The sequence below is a fragment of the Brugia malayi genome (genome assembly GCF_000002995.4).
Source record: "Brugia malayi strain FR3 genome assembly, contig: Bm_v4_ChrX_scaffold_001, whole genome shotgun sequence".
Taxonomy (NCBI): domain Eukaryota; kingdom Metazoa; phylum Nematoda; class Chromadorea; order Rhabditida; family Onchocercidae; genus Brugia; species Brugia malayi.
The window spans coordinates 3,429,060-3,446,141 of NW_025062479.1; the positions used below are offsets into that span (position 1 = coordinate 3,429,060).

The 17,082-nt window shown below is 32.6% G+C and overlaps 4 protein-coding genes across 5 annotated transcripts; 3 read left to right on the forward strand and 1 right to left on the reverse strand.

The window, feature by feature from the left end:
- Nucleotides 1–1,873: 1,873 nt before the first annotated feature.
- Nucleotides 1,874–4,715, forward strand: Bm10932 (Uncharacterized protein; the record flags this gene model as incomplete). Its single annotated transcript, XM_001899554.1, has 11 exons — nucleotides 1,874–2,026; nucleotides 2,259–2,335; nucleotides 2,614–2,728; nucleotides 2,822–2,930; nucleotides 3,126–3,298; nucleotides 3,404–3,524; nucleotides 3,600–3,705; nucleotides 3,832–3,937; nucleotides 4,061–4,243; nucleotides 4,335–4,477; nucleotides 4,670–4,715. 11 exons carry the CDS (start codon nucleotides 1,874–1,876, stop codon nucleotides 4,713–4,715), a joined length of 1,332 nt encoding a protein of 443 aa, XP_001899589.1.
- A 1,062-nt stretch (nucleotides 4,716–5,777) lies between these two features.
- Bma-mig-23 (Uncharacterized protein) lies at nucleotides 5,778–9,839 on the forward strand (the record flags this gene model as incomplete). 2 transcript variants are annotated; one of them, XM_001899553.1, is made up of 9 exons in its annotated part: nucleotides 5,778–5,880; nucleotides 6,017–6,226; nucleotides 6,419–6,530; nucleotides 6,687–6,830; nucleotides 6,941–7,105; nucleotides 7,179–7,365; nucleotides 8,612–8,875; nucleotides 9,136–9,332; nucleotides 9,611–9,839. In XM_001899553.1, 9 exons carry the CDS (start codon nucleotides 5,778–5,780, stop codon nucleotides 9,837–9,839), a joined length of 1,611 nt encoding a protein of 536 aa, XP_001899588.1. The 2 variants fall into 2 exon arrangements, with proteins under 2 accessions (XP_001899588.1, XP_042929395.1); XM_043073461.1 differs by lacking the exon at nucleotides 6,017–6,226.
- Nucleotides 9,840–10,907: 1,068 nt separating this feature from the next.
- Bm14429 (Uncharacterized protein) lies at nucleotides 10,908–11,330 on the forward strand (the record flags this gene model as incomplete). The annotated part of the gene is made up of 2 exons (XM_043073462.1): nucleotides 10,908–11,005; nucleotides 11,267–11,330. 2 exons carry the CDS (start codon nucleotides 10,908–10,910, stop codon nucleotides 11,328–11,330), a joined length of 162 nt encoding a protein of 53 aa, XP_042929396.1.
- A 384-nt stretch (nucleotides 11,331–11,714) lies between these two features.
- Nucleotides 11,715–15,769, reverse strand: Bm7619 (Uncharacterized protein; the record flags this gene model as incomplete). The annotated part of the gene is made up of 10 exons (XM_001899552.2): nucleotides 11,715–11,784; nucleotides 11,877–11,977; nucleotides 12,081–12,213; nucleotides 12,483–12,616; nucleotides 12,725–12,802; nucleotides 13,040–13,126; nucleotides 13,330–13,447; nucleotides 13,681–13,798; nucleotides 14,470–14,584; nucleotides 15,752–15,769. The coding sequence occupies 10 exons, from the start codon at nucleotides 15,767–15,769 to the stop codon at nucleotides 11,715–11,717; spliced, it is 972 nt and encodes a 323-aa protein (XP_001899587.2).
- Nucleotides 15,770–17,082: the final 1,313 nt, after the last annotated feature.

Sequence of the window (17,082 nt, forward strand, 5' to 3'; positions counted from 1 at the left end):
ACTGACAAGTAATTTCATTGACCTAGTTAATTTCACTATCAATGATTGATATGAGACTAAATCATTTAAATCAAATAATTCATGGCAAAAAAAAAGAATAACAGCTTTATAGGATGAAAATATATATTATTGTAGATAAAGAATATTATTGTAGATAAAGAAAGCACTCCACTTTAATTTTATGAGTAAGAAATTGATCATTACTTTATACGAGCGACGTTTGATCTGTGACATATCTGTGATATGCACAAACATACATACGTACATAGAAATACATACATAACATAAAAGACGTTTAAAATCACAGAATACATTATAGACGGCAATAAATAGCAAAGCAGTAAGTATGAATATGTGGGAGATGAGAAATGTATTAGATACGAGTCGGTATTTCTCTCAAGCAAAATTGCTCGGACACGTCTTTTTCAAGAATTTTTGAGGCGTGGACAAAGTGACGAAAGTAATTCCTTGGAAGCGTATCTCATCGTACTTCATTCTTCTTTTTCTTCTTCCTTTTTTACTTTTTATCCCTCAACTTTCATTTTCATTCCTCTCTTCTTCTCTTCATATTACGAAGGACTGCTACGCTAAAAAATTAATGAATTTCATTTTTTTAAGAAAAATCAAATTAATAGAATCAGATGAAATTAATAAGTTTTTAAGACAAGATTAAATAACAGTTTAATATAATATTATATGTCAATATTTCAAATAAATGAAGTAAAGTAAGACATTTTTTATTTATTTTTACTATTTTCCGAATATCTAGAAAATTTGTAAACTTTTTAAAATAATGAGCATATTATAATTAGGCTAAAGTTTTCAATACTTATTGGAAAAGTGGACTTCATTTCTTTCACAATATTAATTATTAACATCATGAATAAGGATAGACGGAAGAAACGATAAACATTGAAAAGATTCTGAGTAATTTTTGAATTTTCCGACTTAGCATATCGTAGAGCTCATTTATCATTGCTATTACTTTATTAAGATAAGATGACTTCTACAGCGGTAGTGCATTATTGTTATCTCAGTTTGCTTAAATTTTTTGCCAGTTTTTTTGGCAGTATTTAAGGCTGACAGAGCTATCATTGTGGATACGATCATTATACAAAGGCTATTTGTTGAGTGAATCTTAGCTGATATATACATATATGTGATATAATCGAATTCTGCTTTCGTTTTCTTTTGTCTGAAGTGTGTTACATATGCTTTCTATCACTCTCTTGCATATTCTTTAAAATATGTGTTTTAAATCTTTTCTTTTTCTTTTGGATATTCAATGTTATTTAATTTCATGAAGAAAAGGATCAGAGAGGGACTGCAATCAGAAGGCTACTTTAAAAGTTAAAGTAGCCTTCTGATTGCAAAATTCCCTCTTTATATTCCTGACCGATAACCTGTCTGCTTTGCTGAATTCATATGCTACAACAGATTTGTCTAAGTATAAATTCCATATTTGTTCTGATATACACTTCAGACGTTGATAAGCTTACAATTTTTGCAATAACTTAATATACATTTTTCAATGGTGAAAAATCAACAATAAAATTCAGAAATTAAGTCTATTATCCGTAGATTTAGATACATTGATTCACTAGTAGGTCCGGAAATGAGACTCAAAGGTTTCATATTAGTCGACATGGAATAACAGGTGCAATGTTCCAATTCCCGACCTTACAGTTGGCAGGGGGGAAAGGGAAAGGCTGAGTTTGTTGAGTCACGTCACTACTCTTTACGAGAGCTGAGTCGCTATTTTGAGAGCGGAATACAACTGTTTCACTTTAACTATGTGGAATCGAAAGCGGCACTGACATTCCAGGACGATATTGGAAAGTGTTTGGCGGTCTCATTTGCTGTATTTTCACAAATGGCTGTGTATTTGGCCGTGGATTCATCGTTATCAATGCGACTGCCTGTTAGCGAGAGCAATGAAATGTCTAGACGGATGATTGCATGTCAGCTAGTTTTGAAAACTATTGAAAAGGTTCAAACCTTGGATATGGATCGTAAGATTAAGTTGGTCTGTTTCATTTATTTTGAATTTCTTCGTATTTATTTCAAATTATCTTTTCCTAATGTGTTATATTTTATGAAGATTGATGTACATGGATTTGACAACGACAAAGGGAATGTTACTTTTTTTTTCGTATTTCACTAACACTGTATCGGTTGCTGACGCATGGACGCAAAAGCATCACAAGTAATTAAAATTAGGAGGAAACTGCATGGATGAAAAAAGACTGTTATTTCAGATTGATTTCTCACACAATTCAAAAATTATACCATGCGACATGCGAAGCATTGAAGATGCCGAGAAACTTTTGAATTGGTTTGTGTTGGCTAAACGACTTTTTCTTGTATTTATGTGGGATGAAGATTTGTGCTGAAATTCTAAAACTGTTCGTTTTTTGGTTTTGATGGGGAGCATGTTCACTAAATTACTCAAACTTATCTGTTATCTTTTATAAAGATTTCATTGGGTCTCTTTGTCACTTTTGTCTGGACTGAGATTCTTCATCGATCGACTCATTTTCTTAAGAATTTCATAAACTCGTTTATAAATTGGAGACTACATTACAATTTCAGAAATTGATGAGAGTCTTTCAGCATAGATATATCTGCCTCAGCTGATCTAATTTCGCTGTTCTTACTGGTAAAGATGGAAAATGACGATGAAACTAGCATCCTTCTAGTGTTTACGGATGCATGTACTTTCACCCCGGTAGGTAAGCTTTTTCATTCATTTTAATATAGTTTCAGTGCCTCTAACTTTATACAAATTTTCAATGATTGGGATTTCTTTCGGTAATTCAAGGAGGAAGTGAACTTGACACATCTACCGAATTGTACAGTCAAATTTGTTTGTGTTCTGGATGAAGTTTTAACGGATGAGAATCAGATTGCTCGATTATGGGCCATTTCATGTATGTTTAAACGGTCATTGCGATTTTTTTATCTGGTTTATGTACGGCTTCTTCAACAACTATTTTCATACATAGGCATGAATGAGCGATTTGGATGTTCACACATTATGAATTATTGTCAACATTGTTCAATCGCTTGTGCTATGTTTTATCAGTATTATTATCTCCAAACAACACCCAAAAATATTATTTTAGTGCTGACGGAAGGCTTCAAGGAGGAATTTGATTTTGAAGACAGTCGACCTTGGATGCCGTATTTCTTGTCCGATTACGATACCATAGACAGTTATAGTGATGCTCTTGCAAAAGATTTGTGTCCTGTACCAACATTTTTGTTAAAATGTGGCTTTTTAAAAGCATATTTCAAGGTATAGTTTTGACTAAAAGATTTCCCTGATCTAAATTGCATCTTTCTGTCTGAAAATCGAAGCAGTAATGTGTACCCGCTGCTGATTTTAATCGTCAAATTTTAGACGCTACCATCGGTAGACAGCGATGATTGGAACACAGTTATTGAAGTAATTGGTTTTATTCCCGTAAATTATTTGGCAAATATGCCAACCATTCGACATCATTTTCTTATCTCACAATTAAGTATGTTTTCCTACTGATTTTTACTTATCATCCCACGAAGGTCTTGGAAGCTTTTCAAATTCATTCTCATTTCAGATAGTGAAGATTTTCTAAACTTGATGTGCTCCTCACTGCACTTAGAGGAAAGTGTAGCCATCTGTCGCTTGAATAAAAAATTATATGGCGCATTGTGCCATATTAGGTAATTTTTTGGACATTTTTTGTATTAACTTTTGAAGTAAATTACAAGAAATATCAGTATGTATCTGTTCCAGAATAAGTGGATCCTTGACATTATTACTTAATTTTGGATATCGAATTGTTTTAGTGCAAAGGAAGAAGATCCTTCAGTTTCTCGACTTGTATTTGCATTATTCCCACCGGGTCCAATGCCAGTTTCCTGGTTGCCTTCATTCAGTACAATGTGCTCTCAGGTTGTTTCACGGATTTTGTTAAATTTTCCCATAAAGAAAATTTTATTTTGTAACATCTCTTTTTTTGCGATGATGCGTAAGTGGAATTGTTGCTTTAATCGGTATATTTGGATAACATTGCAGAGCATTGTAGATGCTGGAAATGAAGAGCAGTTGTTCTGTATCAGGAATGATGGCCTTTCTAGACCTTCTTATTCTTCACTACAAAGAACATGTTGGTATGAGGTGCATGGGTTGCAAAGTGATATGCAGAAAATTGCTCGATTATTGAAGAAGATTCCCGACAGAACGTTCTTGTTTTATTCGGTACCAACAAATATCTTTACAAATGTGTCATTTTGTTGAAACACTTCCTTATTCGTAATCGTCAATATTTGCCATTTTTATATATTTTCAGGAATTAAATAGGATACATGCTTACTGTTGTGCCAGCGGTGCTGAAGATGTTTTGGAAAAGATAATTCAGGTTTTGCATGAAGAGAGTTCTTCACAGTCACCACTGATTGTCAAACATTCCGTATACGCGAATGAAAAACTGAGGTAACCCTTACACTTCAATTTTTTTAATGGATTGTCCACTGATGAAGGAAAATTTAATTTATGAGGTGGAATGTTGAAATTAGCGGACGAAAAAACAATAATGTAGTAACTGGGTGTGATCAGCTGAAGTTCTATATTTCTTTACCTGCAAAGTTCAGTTATTTGAAATATTTTTGATGTTGTTCGGTTCAGGATGTACGGTCTGAAGAATTCAGCAGAAATTCCACCTTTGCAGTGAAACGTAATAAAGGTATATCGCACGGTGATATTTATGCTGTCGTTGTACGTTAATAGTGTTTGCCATTGTGATTGTTAGATAATTTTTTCCCAAAGCAGCTTCGTCCTCTTTTATTTATTCATCTTTCTCTTTCTCTTTAAGAGATACTATTTATTCGTATAACATTTGTATGGAAGAACTGTGCTTCAGGAAACTGCTGTATTTTTGTTGGTTTTGTTTCAGATATTTGTATTTCTTGGAAATTAAGGTTTGAAGTTTTATCAGGCGTCCAAGTGTATCTATTAAATTATAAAATATTCAACAAATGGAATGTTGTTATTTATTTGGTGTATTGTGCAATGTTTAAAATACCACTTGGCTCATGTTTAGATATTTGCAGTTATATTGTGTGTTTTGATGTGTTCTGACATTTTTTATGTATTTTTCTGAATGAAGTGTTAAATTATTAAAGTTTTTACCTGAAACCTCATAGCTTTAATAAAATGAAACAGCGAAGATATATACTGAGATCTTTTTATACTCTCTGTTCGTATCACAGTGTATATGTATAAAATGCTTTCGAAATAATTATACTTCTTTATCAGTAAGGATTATTGTCAAGAATAAGAAAATTTGAATTTATTTTGACATATGTTTGGTCCGAGGTGGAAGTATGTCATAAAGTATAGAGTGGATTTGATGAAAAAACCACTAATTAGTATTTGGTTGTATTTTAAAAGAAAATAACTTGCATGTAATTTGGCAAGTTGAACGGTAGCTTTTTCTTTTTCAGGCATTTATTGGAAAAGAAAGGTTCCTGCAGTGAGAAGATAATGGGATTGTTGGTGAATTAATAAGTAATCAACAGATTAAGCAAAATCACATGCCACTTCATAATTCGTGTATTATCGAACCATTTTTTCGGACCCTTGATGTATGTTGTGTTTTCAAATTTGCATCATCGTTGCAAGCTGAGCGTTCTGGTTACTATCACTGTACGTAACACATGCATTTCAAATTTTAAAGGAATTTTCAGATGCTATCACAGCGGTTGTTACGAATACTTAGGATATTGAAAGGGTAATGTCCCATGGGATGTTGAAATTGTTTGTTGTTGCTGCACTTGTGGTTTTTGCTGTCATTCTACTGTTATTTTCTGTTTTACCGAATTCGACAGACGCAATTGGTAAAAAAATATATTAGTCGCTTACTTTTTTTTGTTTTGAAATTTTCGGATGCATTGGAGTCTTCTGAACTTCATTTGTTGCTAAGGAATTTAAATTTAATGTTCTTGAAGACTTTCTGTGTTTATCTTATTTTAGAGGATAAAAATCAAATAGAATGGAGTTATTCAATAGTAATAGATGCCGGTTCCACGGGATCTCGTCTTTTTCTTTACAAATACCGTTCTATAAATGATCAGGAATTAATCGATATAAAACCAGTTGTGGATAATTTATCGTTACGTCCTGTTGTGAAAAAGATCACTCCTGGATTATCTTCATTTCAAGATAAACCTGAGGATGCTGCCGGTGTTTCACATATTTTTTACTCTTTGCCATTTATTCTACATTAATACCGATAAGAAATAATCCTATTTCCAAATGTGCTTTCAAAATAATACATGAGATATTTTCTGAAGGAAATGCAAGTGAGTTTTCCAATTCCTTGCAACTTTTAATTGAAGAAATCATTTTAAATAAATATCTTTCATATATTTTCAGAATATATTAAGCCTCTTCTCGACTATGCAATTGAATTTATTCCGTTGAATAAGCATTCGTATACATCCCTCTTCATATTCGCGACAGCTGGAATGCGTCTTCTTCCCGTAGAGTAGTGAATTTAATTTTTTATAATGTGTATTAGAATGGCATAAAATCGTTACATCTGAAGATTTGTGGTCGGTCTTTTTGTACTATCTTCAATTTGTTGTGAGAGTTCTCGTAAATAATCAAGCTTGTCCCAATGTTTTGCAGTGCATTCTTTCAGAAAACAAAATGAAGTGTTACGAAATCTACACCGAAATCTGCCTTTTCAAACAAGCGTACAAATCATTCCAGACCATATTAAAGTTATCGAAGGAAAATGGGAGGGTATTTATTTCTGGATTGCTGTGAATTATATCCTTGGGCGGTTAGTTGCTTTTTTTGGTTTTTCAGTTTTGGGAAGTCTTATCTGTTTATTATTAATTTAGTTGATGTACCCATGATCTTTTTATTCTTACAGGAATGAATCTATTTCAGGTTCACTCGTAATAGAACGGAATCTTCGCGGCAGCCTACGGTGGGTATAATAGATATGGGTGGCGCATCGGTACAAATTGCTGTTGAGTTAAATTTAACAAGTGGCACTGGTGAATCTGTGGAAAGCGTCAACTTAAGCTGCAATGATAATGAACAGGCATACAGGTTTCTTCACGATTTTCTATTATATTCACTTACTTATTATAAAAGACCACTTACGAAAAATAACATATTTTAGTTACCGACTCTTTGTGACAACATTTCTTGGCTATGGCGTGAATGAAGCTCTTCGGAAATATGAACAAAAATTAAGCAACGACTTGGCTGTGGAAAATACTAACAAGTCTTTTGTACGAGATCCGTGCTTGCCAGTCAATTTGCTCAAAACAGTCAAAAATGAAGATGGTTCACAATTTAGTCGAAAGGTTAGTTTTTGTCTAGTTTGTATTCAGTTCCTCAAATTAATTAGATTAATGCAAAACTAACGGATCGTAAATTTTAAGTTATTATAACCAGACTCACATTAATCGAAATAAGCAACGGTGACATTTAATACGTTTTGGCCAACGACAAATAAGGCTACAGTTTGTGGCACAAGATTTGACTGGTTTAACTATTTTTCTCGGTCATGGATGAATTTTCTCACAAGAGTAATTCAGATAATTGAAGAATTGGCAATCATTTGATGAGAAATCAGGTGAATATAACGGTGAAGGAGAACTTCTTTGCCAATTTTCTTTAATTTTTGAAGCGTTGTTGCCCAAGTGGTGAATCTCTTCTTTCTGTTGACCAAATGTCAGTTTATAGCGTTGCCTTTCAATCTCAGGTGTAATGGTTTCGTCGGGATTCAGAAAGTTGTGTTGGCAGTCGGCCTGTAAGGAGGGATCATTTTGGAGCATATTCAACTTTGAGAAGTGCTTTGGAGTTTTTTTTCGTCCAATCACTAATATATAGTCGTCGCCAGTTCGTATAATTTACTTTCCACCGCTTATTAATAGTCCGACTGAGAAACAACGGAGACAGATTTTTTTTTTATTGTTTTCAGACATCTCGTGAAGAACTCATTATGATTTTTTCACATTTTGAATGCTTCAAATTTAAATGACCATTGAGTGGCGTGTGTTCTTTACTAATTTCCTGTGCAGTTGTGAAAGGATAAGTTTCGACGATTAGATTAATGTCAGTCAACTTTTGGCGATGAAAATTTTATTAACTTTTGATAAAATTTCCTTCACGACTTTTACTACTCTCGTTAAATTGTTTGAAAAGGTGTGAATTGTACCATTCATGGGCCAAAACTGCTATTGATATTGAGTTTACCCTAGCTACTTTATAACCCGTGATAAACTTAAAGAAATCAGTCAAATTTGTTTTTTCTAATGTCATTCCTTCAGCCTAAAATAAATAGAAAATGAACAGAAATAATAAGTCATTAGCAAAAGAATATAAAGCAGATATACATTAAAATGATATAATACAACTGCATTTTTTTAATGATGGTTCCTAATTTGAAACTCAAATTCGGATGTTATAAATGCTGTTATTACTTTTGCACTTAATAGCGTTTTCTAATAGGATCCATCCTTATATATTTATACTAAATAGCGCAAAAGCTATTGCACTCTATGCTTTATATTATTAGATTTACGGCAAAAGATTTCAATTTTTTAGGGTATAGGGGATTGGGATACTTGTATAAAGAATCTGGCGTCTTTATTAACGGCAACAGTGGCGAATCCGAAATGTCAGATAGAGAAATGTTTATTTGGACTAGTTCGTTCCCCTTCGATTTCGCTATCAGAAATTGAACTATATGGCTTCAGTGAGTATTGGTTTTCACTGGAAAATGTCTTATTCATGGGTGGACAATATGATTTCAGTAAAACGGCATCGAGAGCACGTCAATTTTGTCATATGAAATGGTCGACGATACAAGTTGGTATTATATTAATATAGTAAATTATAGAAATGTTTAATTTTTTATACCTTTCATACCGTCATTCTTAAACTTACGATTCATCAGCCATTAAAGCTTTTAGTATTCGGATTTCTCTCGCATGTCAGGCGTAATTTTAAACCTTTGGGATTTTTTTTAGTGCTATTGTGTCTGAAGCCTACCTTATCATTTTTAGGAAAAGTTTTATGCTTTACTTACATTATCCAAATGGAAAGTGAATATATTGACATAGCTTTAGACACAGTATCGGAATAATGTCTATCCAAAAGCGGATGAAGATCGACTGCGATCACAGTGTTTTAAATCAGCTTGGATAACAGCTGTTCTTCATGAGGGCTTTTTGATTAGTAAAACTTACAATCGTTTCCGATCTGTTCTTGATGTCAATGGACAAGAAGCACACTGGGCATTAGGAGCTTTATTATATCATATGAGGTTTCACTTATTAATTTTAGCAATAATTCCTCATTGATTTCTGACCAGTTGCTGATGACTTTAAAACCGAGACTCTGTGAGTTTCAATAATTTTTGTAGTGAGGGGAAGGGTTTAAAATTATGTTGGAAATGGTACAATTTGTAGAACCTGTTTCAAAGAATTTTATTTTATTTATTTATTTTTTTTTTTTGAAGGTCATGAGCTGTTTTTTAATTGACTAATTAGCTTATTCATATAGCATACATTTCATCGTTGCTTTAAAGATTTATTGTTGCAGATATTTTCCACTTAGTGGAACTACGCATAAACCGCAACATCCTAATTATCAAATAGCTGGTCGCCGAATCCCCGCATACTGGATTATATCTCTAGTTTTACTTGTTGTTATTGCATTATGGGTGTTATATAAGGCTGGTAAGAAGCGAACCCTGCTGCGACGCGACCCATCCATGTGGGGATACATGACATTATTGTTATCGCAGGATCAGCTTTACATACAGCCTTAGTTGTATTTCTTATTATGTAATCAGATATTTCCATTATTCCATTAGAATAGATATCTGTTAATTTTTCACTTCAGAATTGCATACCACGGATGGGAAAAATCAAGATTCTAGGCACGATAGCAAGTAATAACGAACGAAAAACAAATTTTTGGTTGTACTGGTTTCATCGCTTTTGATATTGTTTTCCTATCACATTTTTTCCAGTGTCTCTTCTGCAGAACAAATGTTGAAAATCTTTGATGTTTATAGTGCCAAATTTATTAGCTCATTTTTATGAACTGATATAATCCCAATATCATTGTATTAAAAAATAATTTAGGTGGTCATTGTTAGAAACTAAGTAATCTTTCATTATATTATAGTTACAACATTTTATCGTTCCTTCGCTTCAGGTTAGGAAATAAAATTCGACCTTTTTTCACCAAATGATATTCAGCAGAAAAAAACAGTAGTTAACTTCTGTAATTTTAATTTTTTCTTTCAATAATGGGTTTAAGGTTATAGCTTCAGAGTATTGGCATAATCTTTCCTTTTTCATTTCTCCAAAACTACCGCTGAAATGCTGGAAAAGGTGAAATTCTAAGAATTCACAAGATGAATAGAACTAGTTGGACATGTTGCACAGCCCTGCCTTAGGAAAGGCATACGATTTAGACAGAATTGGCATTTCATAGTCATATGCTTACGAAAAAATCCTTTCACTACTTTTATTCTTCGGTCTAAGGGCTTCAAGGGAAATGTTCCGTAAGCTCATGACTTCACATACTATATGGTATAAAATACATGCTGAAATTCCCTTCACTTCACGCCCAATAAATTTAGTAACAACAAGATTTCTGCAGCGCACGGAACACTGATTGTTGTATTCTATTTTTTAGACATACAAGTTTACAATTAAGGTACTTCCAAGTTAAATTTTATTTCGTCCGTGAAGTATGTTATAATATATACAAGTGTTCAAGGATGCGAGGCGAGAAGCCAATGATAAATTGATGCAAAGGGCAGAATGGATATTGAATGGATGTGGAAGAATAATGATGCCGCTCAAACTTCAAGATAAAAAAAGGAATGGATTTGACTATAAAAGAAGGAATCCTTAAGAAAGAAGGATTAATTTCAAGGTTGATGACAATGATCCATCTTTATCATGTTGGAAGTTTCGTGAGGTAAAGTAAATGGCGTTGTTTAGTAGGAATAAGCGACAGGATAATTTTAAATCGAACTGTGAGTCAAGACTTCCCATCATTTCGGGAAAGGGACGCTCACTTGAAATATGAAACCTAGAAAAGAAAAGGAAGAAATGGCACTTGGAAAAAACAAACAGCTAGTAGACCATTCACGCATTTTTCTGGCATACAAGGGAGATGGGTTTAAAAAAATTGCAGAGGAATCCATTATTTTTGTGGTTAAACTTGATCTATTTTAAGTGTTGAACAACCATGCTGTGGCAAAAAAGTGTTACTGAGAAAAACTGGAACACAACTAGCTTGATTTTGGTAGTTTTACCTACCTTAAAAGTGTGCTGCATTATGGATGAAAAGCGTGTCAAGGAGATTTGACTAGAATGTTAGTTTCAAGTTTTTTAATGGAGAGAAAGAGACGAACAGAATTCAGAGATATAATGGTACATGAAAATCGATTCATCAACTTAGATGCTTGTGATTTAAGCTACATATGAAAGTGCTCAGAAATCTGATTTCAGTCTTCTGGAACTGATATTTTAAAAAATGATCTGATTTTTCATGTACCAAACAAAAAGCAACTCATGCAAATTACTGATGTGCCATGCACTCACTGAAATTCTGTTTTGAACTAACTTTGAGCCAAAAAAGAAGGTCTCCAAATTGGTCACTTTTATGAAAATATAGAACAATGTCATTGAAAAACAGGTGCTGTTGATTGTGAAAGCGAAAAGCGTCGTGGACGATCTGCTTCTTCCATTGAGCTAAAAACGTTTGAAAACATATCTTCACTTTTTATAATCTGAAAATTTATTTCAGTCTTCTTCCTTCTAAATAATATGGAAATTCTATAAACCTGCTTAGTGTGCGCTGTCTCTCCATCCCAGGAATGGCTACTCCAGATAACACACCACAACCTTTACATAATAAAATTAACGAACGTGCCAGCTTTTCGGGCTAAAAATTCAAACTATTTTGAGAGGTACAGATCATTTAATTGCAAAATATTGAAAATATTGAAGTACAGTTTGCATCAAATTCCAACTCCTAAAGAGCTAACCGCTTCAGCCATCACATCACTAACGTTATCCACGACCAACAGTGTCGTTTTCCGCTTATTCATCGACTTATGTGTAGTGTAGACAGTATGTAAATGTGATGCCCGTGCACCAGTAACCAAGAGTGCATCCATGCTGTAAATGTTTCACTTACTAATGAAAATTATAAATTTGTTCTAGATGCAAGACTAATTTTTAATCAACAATCTGGATTAAATGTTGTGGTAAAAGTAATCTAAGTTTAAAAAAAATCTAAGTCTAGTTCTTAAATAGAAAGTTGAAATAAATAAATAATTTGTAACAATCAAAAACCTGAATGGTGCAACATTCATTTTTTTTCGATAAACAAAGCCTCACATTTAGTGAATTTTGCCACTCATTCGATGACAAAAATATAAACTAACTTATCCAACTTAGTGCCAATGAGAGATGATATGTCACTCCTTTTCGAAAAACTATAAAGATACTTGCTAAGATTCTTCGGATTCAAGCAGTTTTTCAGTTCTTCAATATATGCCTGCTTTTCTCGTTTGTCGGTCTAAAAAAGATATTAGCTGAAATTATTTCCGAACTATATGTGTTAATGAAAACATGAATATCGCATTTCGCTCACTACATCGAAAACTCCTTGAAACTATAAACTTACAGATCCAAACTTGTGCATTGCAAGGTAGTCCCACGCACCTTGTGACATGACACCTGACTCAAGCCGCATGTTGATGAGCTGTAACGATTAGGCACATAGCTCATAGTAAACAAATTATAAACAAAATAAACGAGAATGGAAAGGTTCAAAGATCAAGTGCAAGCAATATATAAGCAAATATTGAAGGTGCATTGTATTATGAAGTCCTTTATAATAAGCTGGGATTTCCTTAAATTCGAAATAAATTCTAATTCTCAACAAACAAAAAATTGCACTTTTTGCACTGCTTATAAAAAGATAATTCCTACAACAAACTTTATCCTTGCAATATTCGATAATTCCTGCAGTAGTTGAAGTACAATGCACCAGACAAATTCCCATAATTCGATTTGGAGAAGACATCTGTAAACTTTTGTTAGATTAGAGTATACATTGATAGCAAATGTATATTAACAACACAACAACTAACCTAGCACCCATTTCTCATTAGAGCAAGAAGAGTGATAAAAAAAGCTAAACCTAGCGTTCATCTGAATACAGCGCACTACGTTGAAAAAAGGATTGCGCAACAAAAAAAAAAAAAAAAATGCAAGCACATAACTCACAGCAAAACGACAAATAATATTTGCACCAGCTCCTTCACCAAATGCGATGCACGTTTTCACATCCAGTTTATCGAGTATACAAACAAGATCTTCGCCAAGCTGATCAAGCGTTGGAAAACTGGAAGTTTCCCAAATCAAAATGCGGAAATTAAAGTTTTCTCAAGCAACCTTACAGCAAGTGAACCAAAAATTCCGTTTCGAAGAAACGTTAATATAGGAATGTTTAAACAAGTTTTCAATTTCTTAAAATATGTGTGCAAGCTTTTCTAAATAGTAGAAATTTCATCATATCAACCAAATAATTTCTATACTTCAAGTCATATAAATAAAACAGTAGAAGTGATTACTAACTCTCCCACAAAATCCAGTGCACTGTCTTCCTGACCAGGAATGCAAACATGCAAAAAAATTGACTTTGCTTTCACATCAGCCATTGACGGATGGTTGCAAAAGCGCACAAAACTTTTATCTGTAAACGAAATTAAAAAATGACATAAACAAAAATAATTTGCGACTTCATACATAAACCCTACAACAGGCACACTTATAAAAGTATAAATGTACGTGCAATTTCACTAAGAACGATGCGGTAAAATTTTTAGCACTATTCCGTAATGACGATGATAAGGAATGTTTAGAAATTTAGAAATAACTGTCAAAATAACTAAACTGTGAAACTAAATGAAACAAACTGATAAAAAAGCAAATGACATCAAATGTCGCAGTCAATTCAAATGTGGAAGTTACAGCTCTTTGCTGATTAAAAACGAAAGAAAAAACGCTTTTCATTTTTGCCAGTTCATTATGATATAACCTCTAGATGACGATTCATAAAAGCACAGTGTTCATTAGAAAATCTGGGAATGATCGAAATGGATAACTAAACTGTCAAGCTAAAAAATCTTAATGCAAAAGCTAGCTAGGTTGTCAATAATTAGCATATTATCAATCACTGGAAATTGATTACTTCCAGAATTCTTCGAACGAATCTGACAATAATGTATGAAACAAAATATTGAAGCACAAAAATAAACTAGAAAATTGCTCTGCTACTTTACTACTTCACTATTCCACCATTTTTACGTACAAAGCGATAAAAATTTATTTCGAAGATAACTAAATAAAATTAAAGGAACATACAATTTGTTCCCACGTCATGCACAGTCATGATGATAGTCTTGCCATTTCGATCATCTAGATTGCCTTGAACATACACGTGTATAAAGCCACACTTCGTGGTTTGTATCGAAATCATCTATAAAATTAAAGTAACAAAGATATTAAAGTAACAAAGACAACAATAAGTACAAATTCTAAATACTAATTGTTTTTCAACAAAACGCTAAGAGAAAAATAGAATTGGATCTGTGAGGGACATATTTCGGATGAAAATTTGAAACTAACTCTAATATATTTGCATAATAGAAAATAGAGCAAGAAACTGCATATTTGCATAATAGAGAACGTAACAGAATATATTTAAACTGAAGAGAAAGTAAAAAAAGAATCATAAACGCGATTTCTAATTTCAGCTACGATTGATCTATTTGCCGAATATTACAGATCACTATAAATAGGAATATAAAATTATGTCTAATTTCTTGTTACAACTTATGCAACTACCAATTTTGATCCATCTCTCACAGAAAACGAATTTTTATGGAAAAGTTCATGAGTAAAGTAATCGTTTCGTAGAGTATATAAACGGAACGAAGAAAGTAAGGAAGAAATTAAGAAGAAACTGAGTGTGTAATTATACATTATCAGTCATATTTATTTCTATTTCGGCAGGATATTCTGAATGAAAGTTCAGAATAATGTATGTAGGTAAGGTATTTCGAAAAAGGATTAAAATTTGAAGGACTGAAATCTTCGATAGCTACAATTTGTTAAAACTTAAAAAGTAATACCGTTCACAACAATCGAATATTGGTAAATAAATCCGGGAAACGAAATGGAAATGATAAATAAAAGAAAAAAAAAAACAGAATTAGATGACGACAGCTGTATCAACAAAAGCAATCGAAATTACATATTAAAACATGTGTGTTTGCGTCTGAGTGTGGGTATGCATTTATGTATGCATGTATGCTATGTGGGTACACGATTATTTTTTTTCAAGAGTTAGGGACGAAATTCATATTTCTAATTGGAATTTTTCTTTTTGTTTTTTCATAAACAGCTGTCAAGTTCTAAAGATCTTGTACTAAAAGATTGATGACATAATTTGATATTTAAATAAGGTTAAATTAAATGAAAAAAAAAGATTGCCATTTTTTAGCTGATTTGCAGAAATTTTTCAAAGCCAAAAGAATTGAAAGATAAGCAATGTTTGCTTTATCTGGATAGCATTTACACTTAATTCCAGAATAACTTTCTTCACAATGTAAATTATTTGGAAGGGGGAAAGCAAATAAGTTACCTCTAATTCCTCGTACATCGTGCCACAAATCAGTTTGTTGCTTCCTAACACACTGTAATGAAATCACTGAAATAAAGTGCTGAAATAAAAATTTCGTTTCATGAGTGGAAGATGGACTGCAACACAATGAATGAATGCACATCAACGCAATGTTATCAGCAATAAACAGTTTATGAAAATCTTCATATAGATACTGCTAATGTGAGTTAAGCAGGAAAAAGGGATCTACTTTTCTTCGAATACACGAACAATTAAAAACGATCATAATGCTTAAGGAATCTCTGAAATATTCAAATTAAGAAAGGGAAACAATTACTGAACAATTATGATTTAGCGAAAACAAACTGTAGCAAATCGCAGGGAGAAAGTATATTGATATGATTTGATCAGATAACTGATGAAATAATGATAATGATAACTAGATTTTCATATGAAATTTATCATTTCCGAATTATGTGTAATTATGTGTGATTATGTGTAACAACTGAACAGCATTCACGAGATCTATGAATACCAATATACCCCATGTTGAAGGAGAGCAAAGCATGTTAAACTGAAGGCACTTCAACTTTAACTTAATGATCACTTTTCTTTTTTTGATTTTCCGATTAATTCAAGGGTTCATAACAGAGGGTGAAGATTATTCTCTCGTTTTTTTTTCCTAAATCTTACAAATAAAAAAAGAGGCTCAACCCACTATTCTGATCATTTTCCCTATTATTGTCTCTGCTGTTGGAAAAACTGATAGGTCGAAGTAGTGTCAGTGTCATCGTAGTTGTTCTCAGTTAGCACAATAAATGATTATGCCAGATTTTGTAAAGTAAGGTAGGAGTAGTTGGTATATTATAAAATGAAATTCGAGAACATCACTAGTTTAATTTTGCAATTCTAATACATGATATCATACTATAATACCTTCCTTACTTTTCGTTTGATACTTCATCATCATTTCATTAAATAAAAATCGATGTCGAAAAGACCAACAAGGAAATGACTGATGATTTAATGTTACTGCCAGTAGAAGTGGCAACTCATCGTTATAATTTCGAAATATTTTTTTTTTCTGCAGTAAATTTTCTCAATTATTTCAAAAACATTGGAATCCAGTAATTTTTGCTTCATAGCTAAATTCAAATAAAAATGATCGAAGTCATGCGGTAGCAATTCTCAACTGTAACAATCCATTAAATACTTGTAAGGAGGCATATAATTTGCTAATATCTCTAATTGAAAGAGAGAGAAAGAAAAAAAAAACGCTCATGCTGGAGTATTGGATGAACAAATAGAATTATAATCTGAAGAGAATAAAACGAGTAAAGATCTGCTGAACG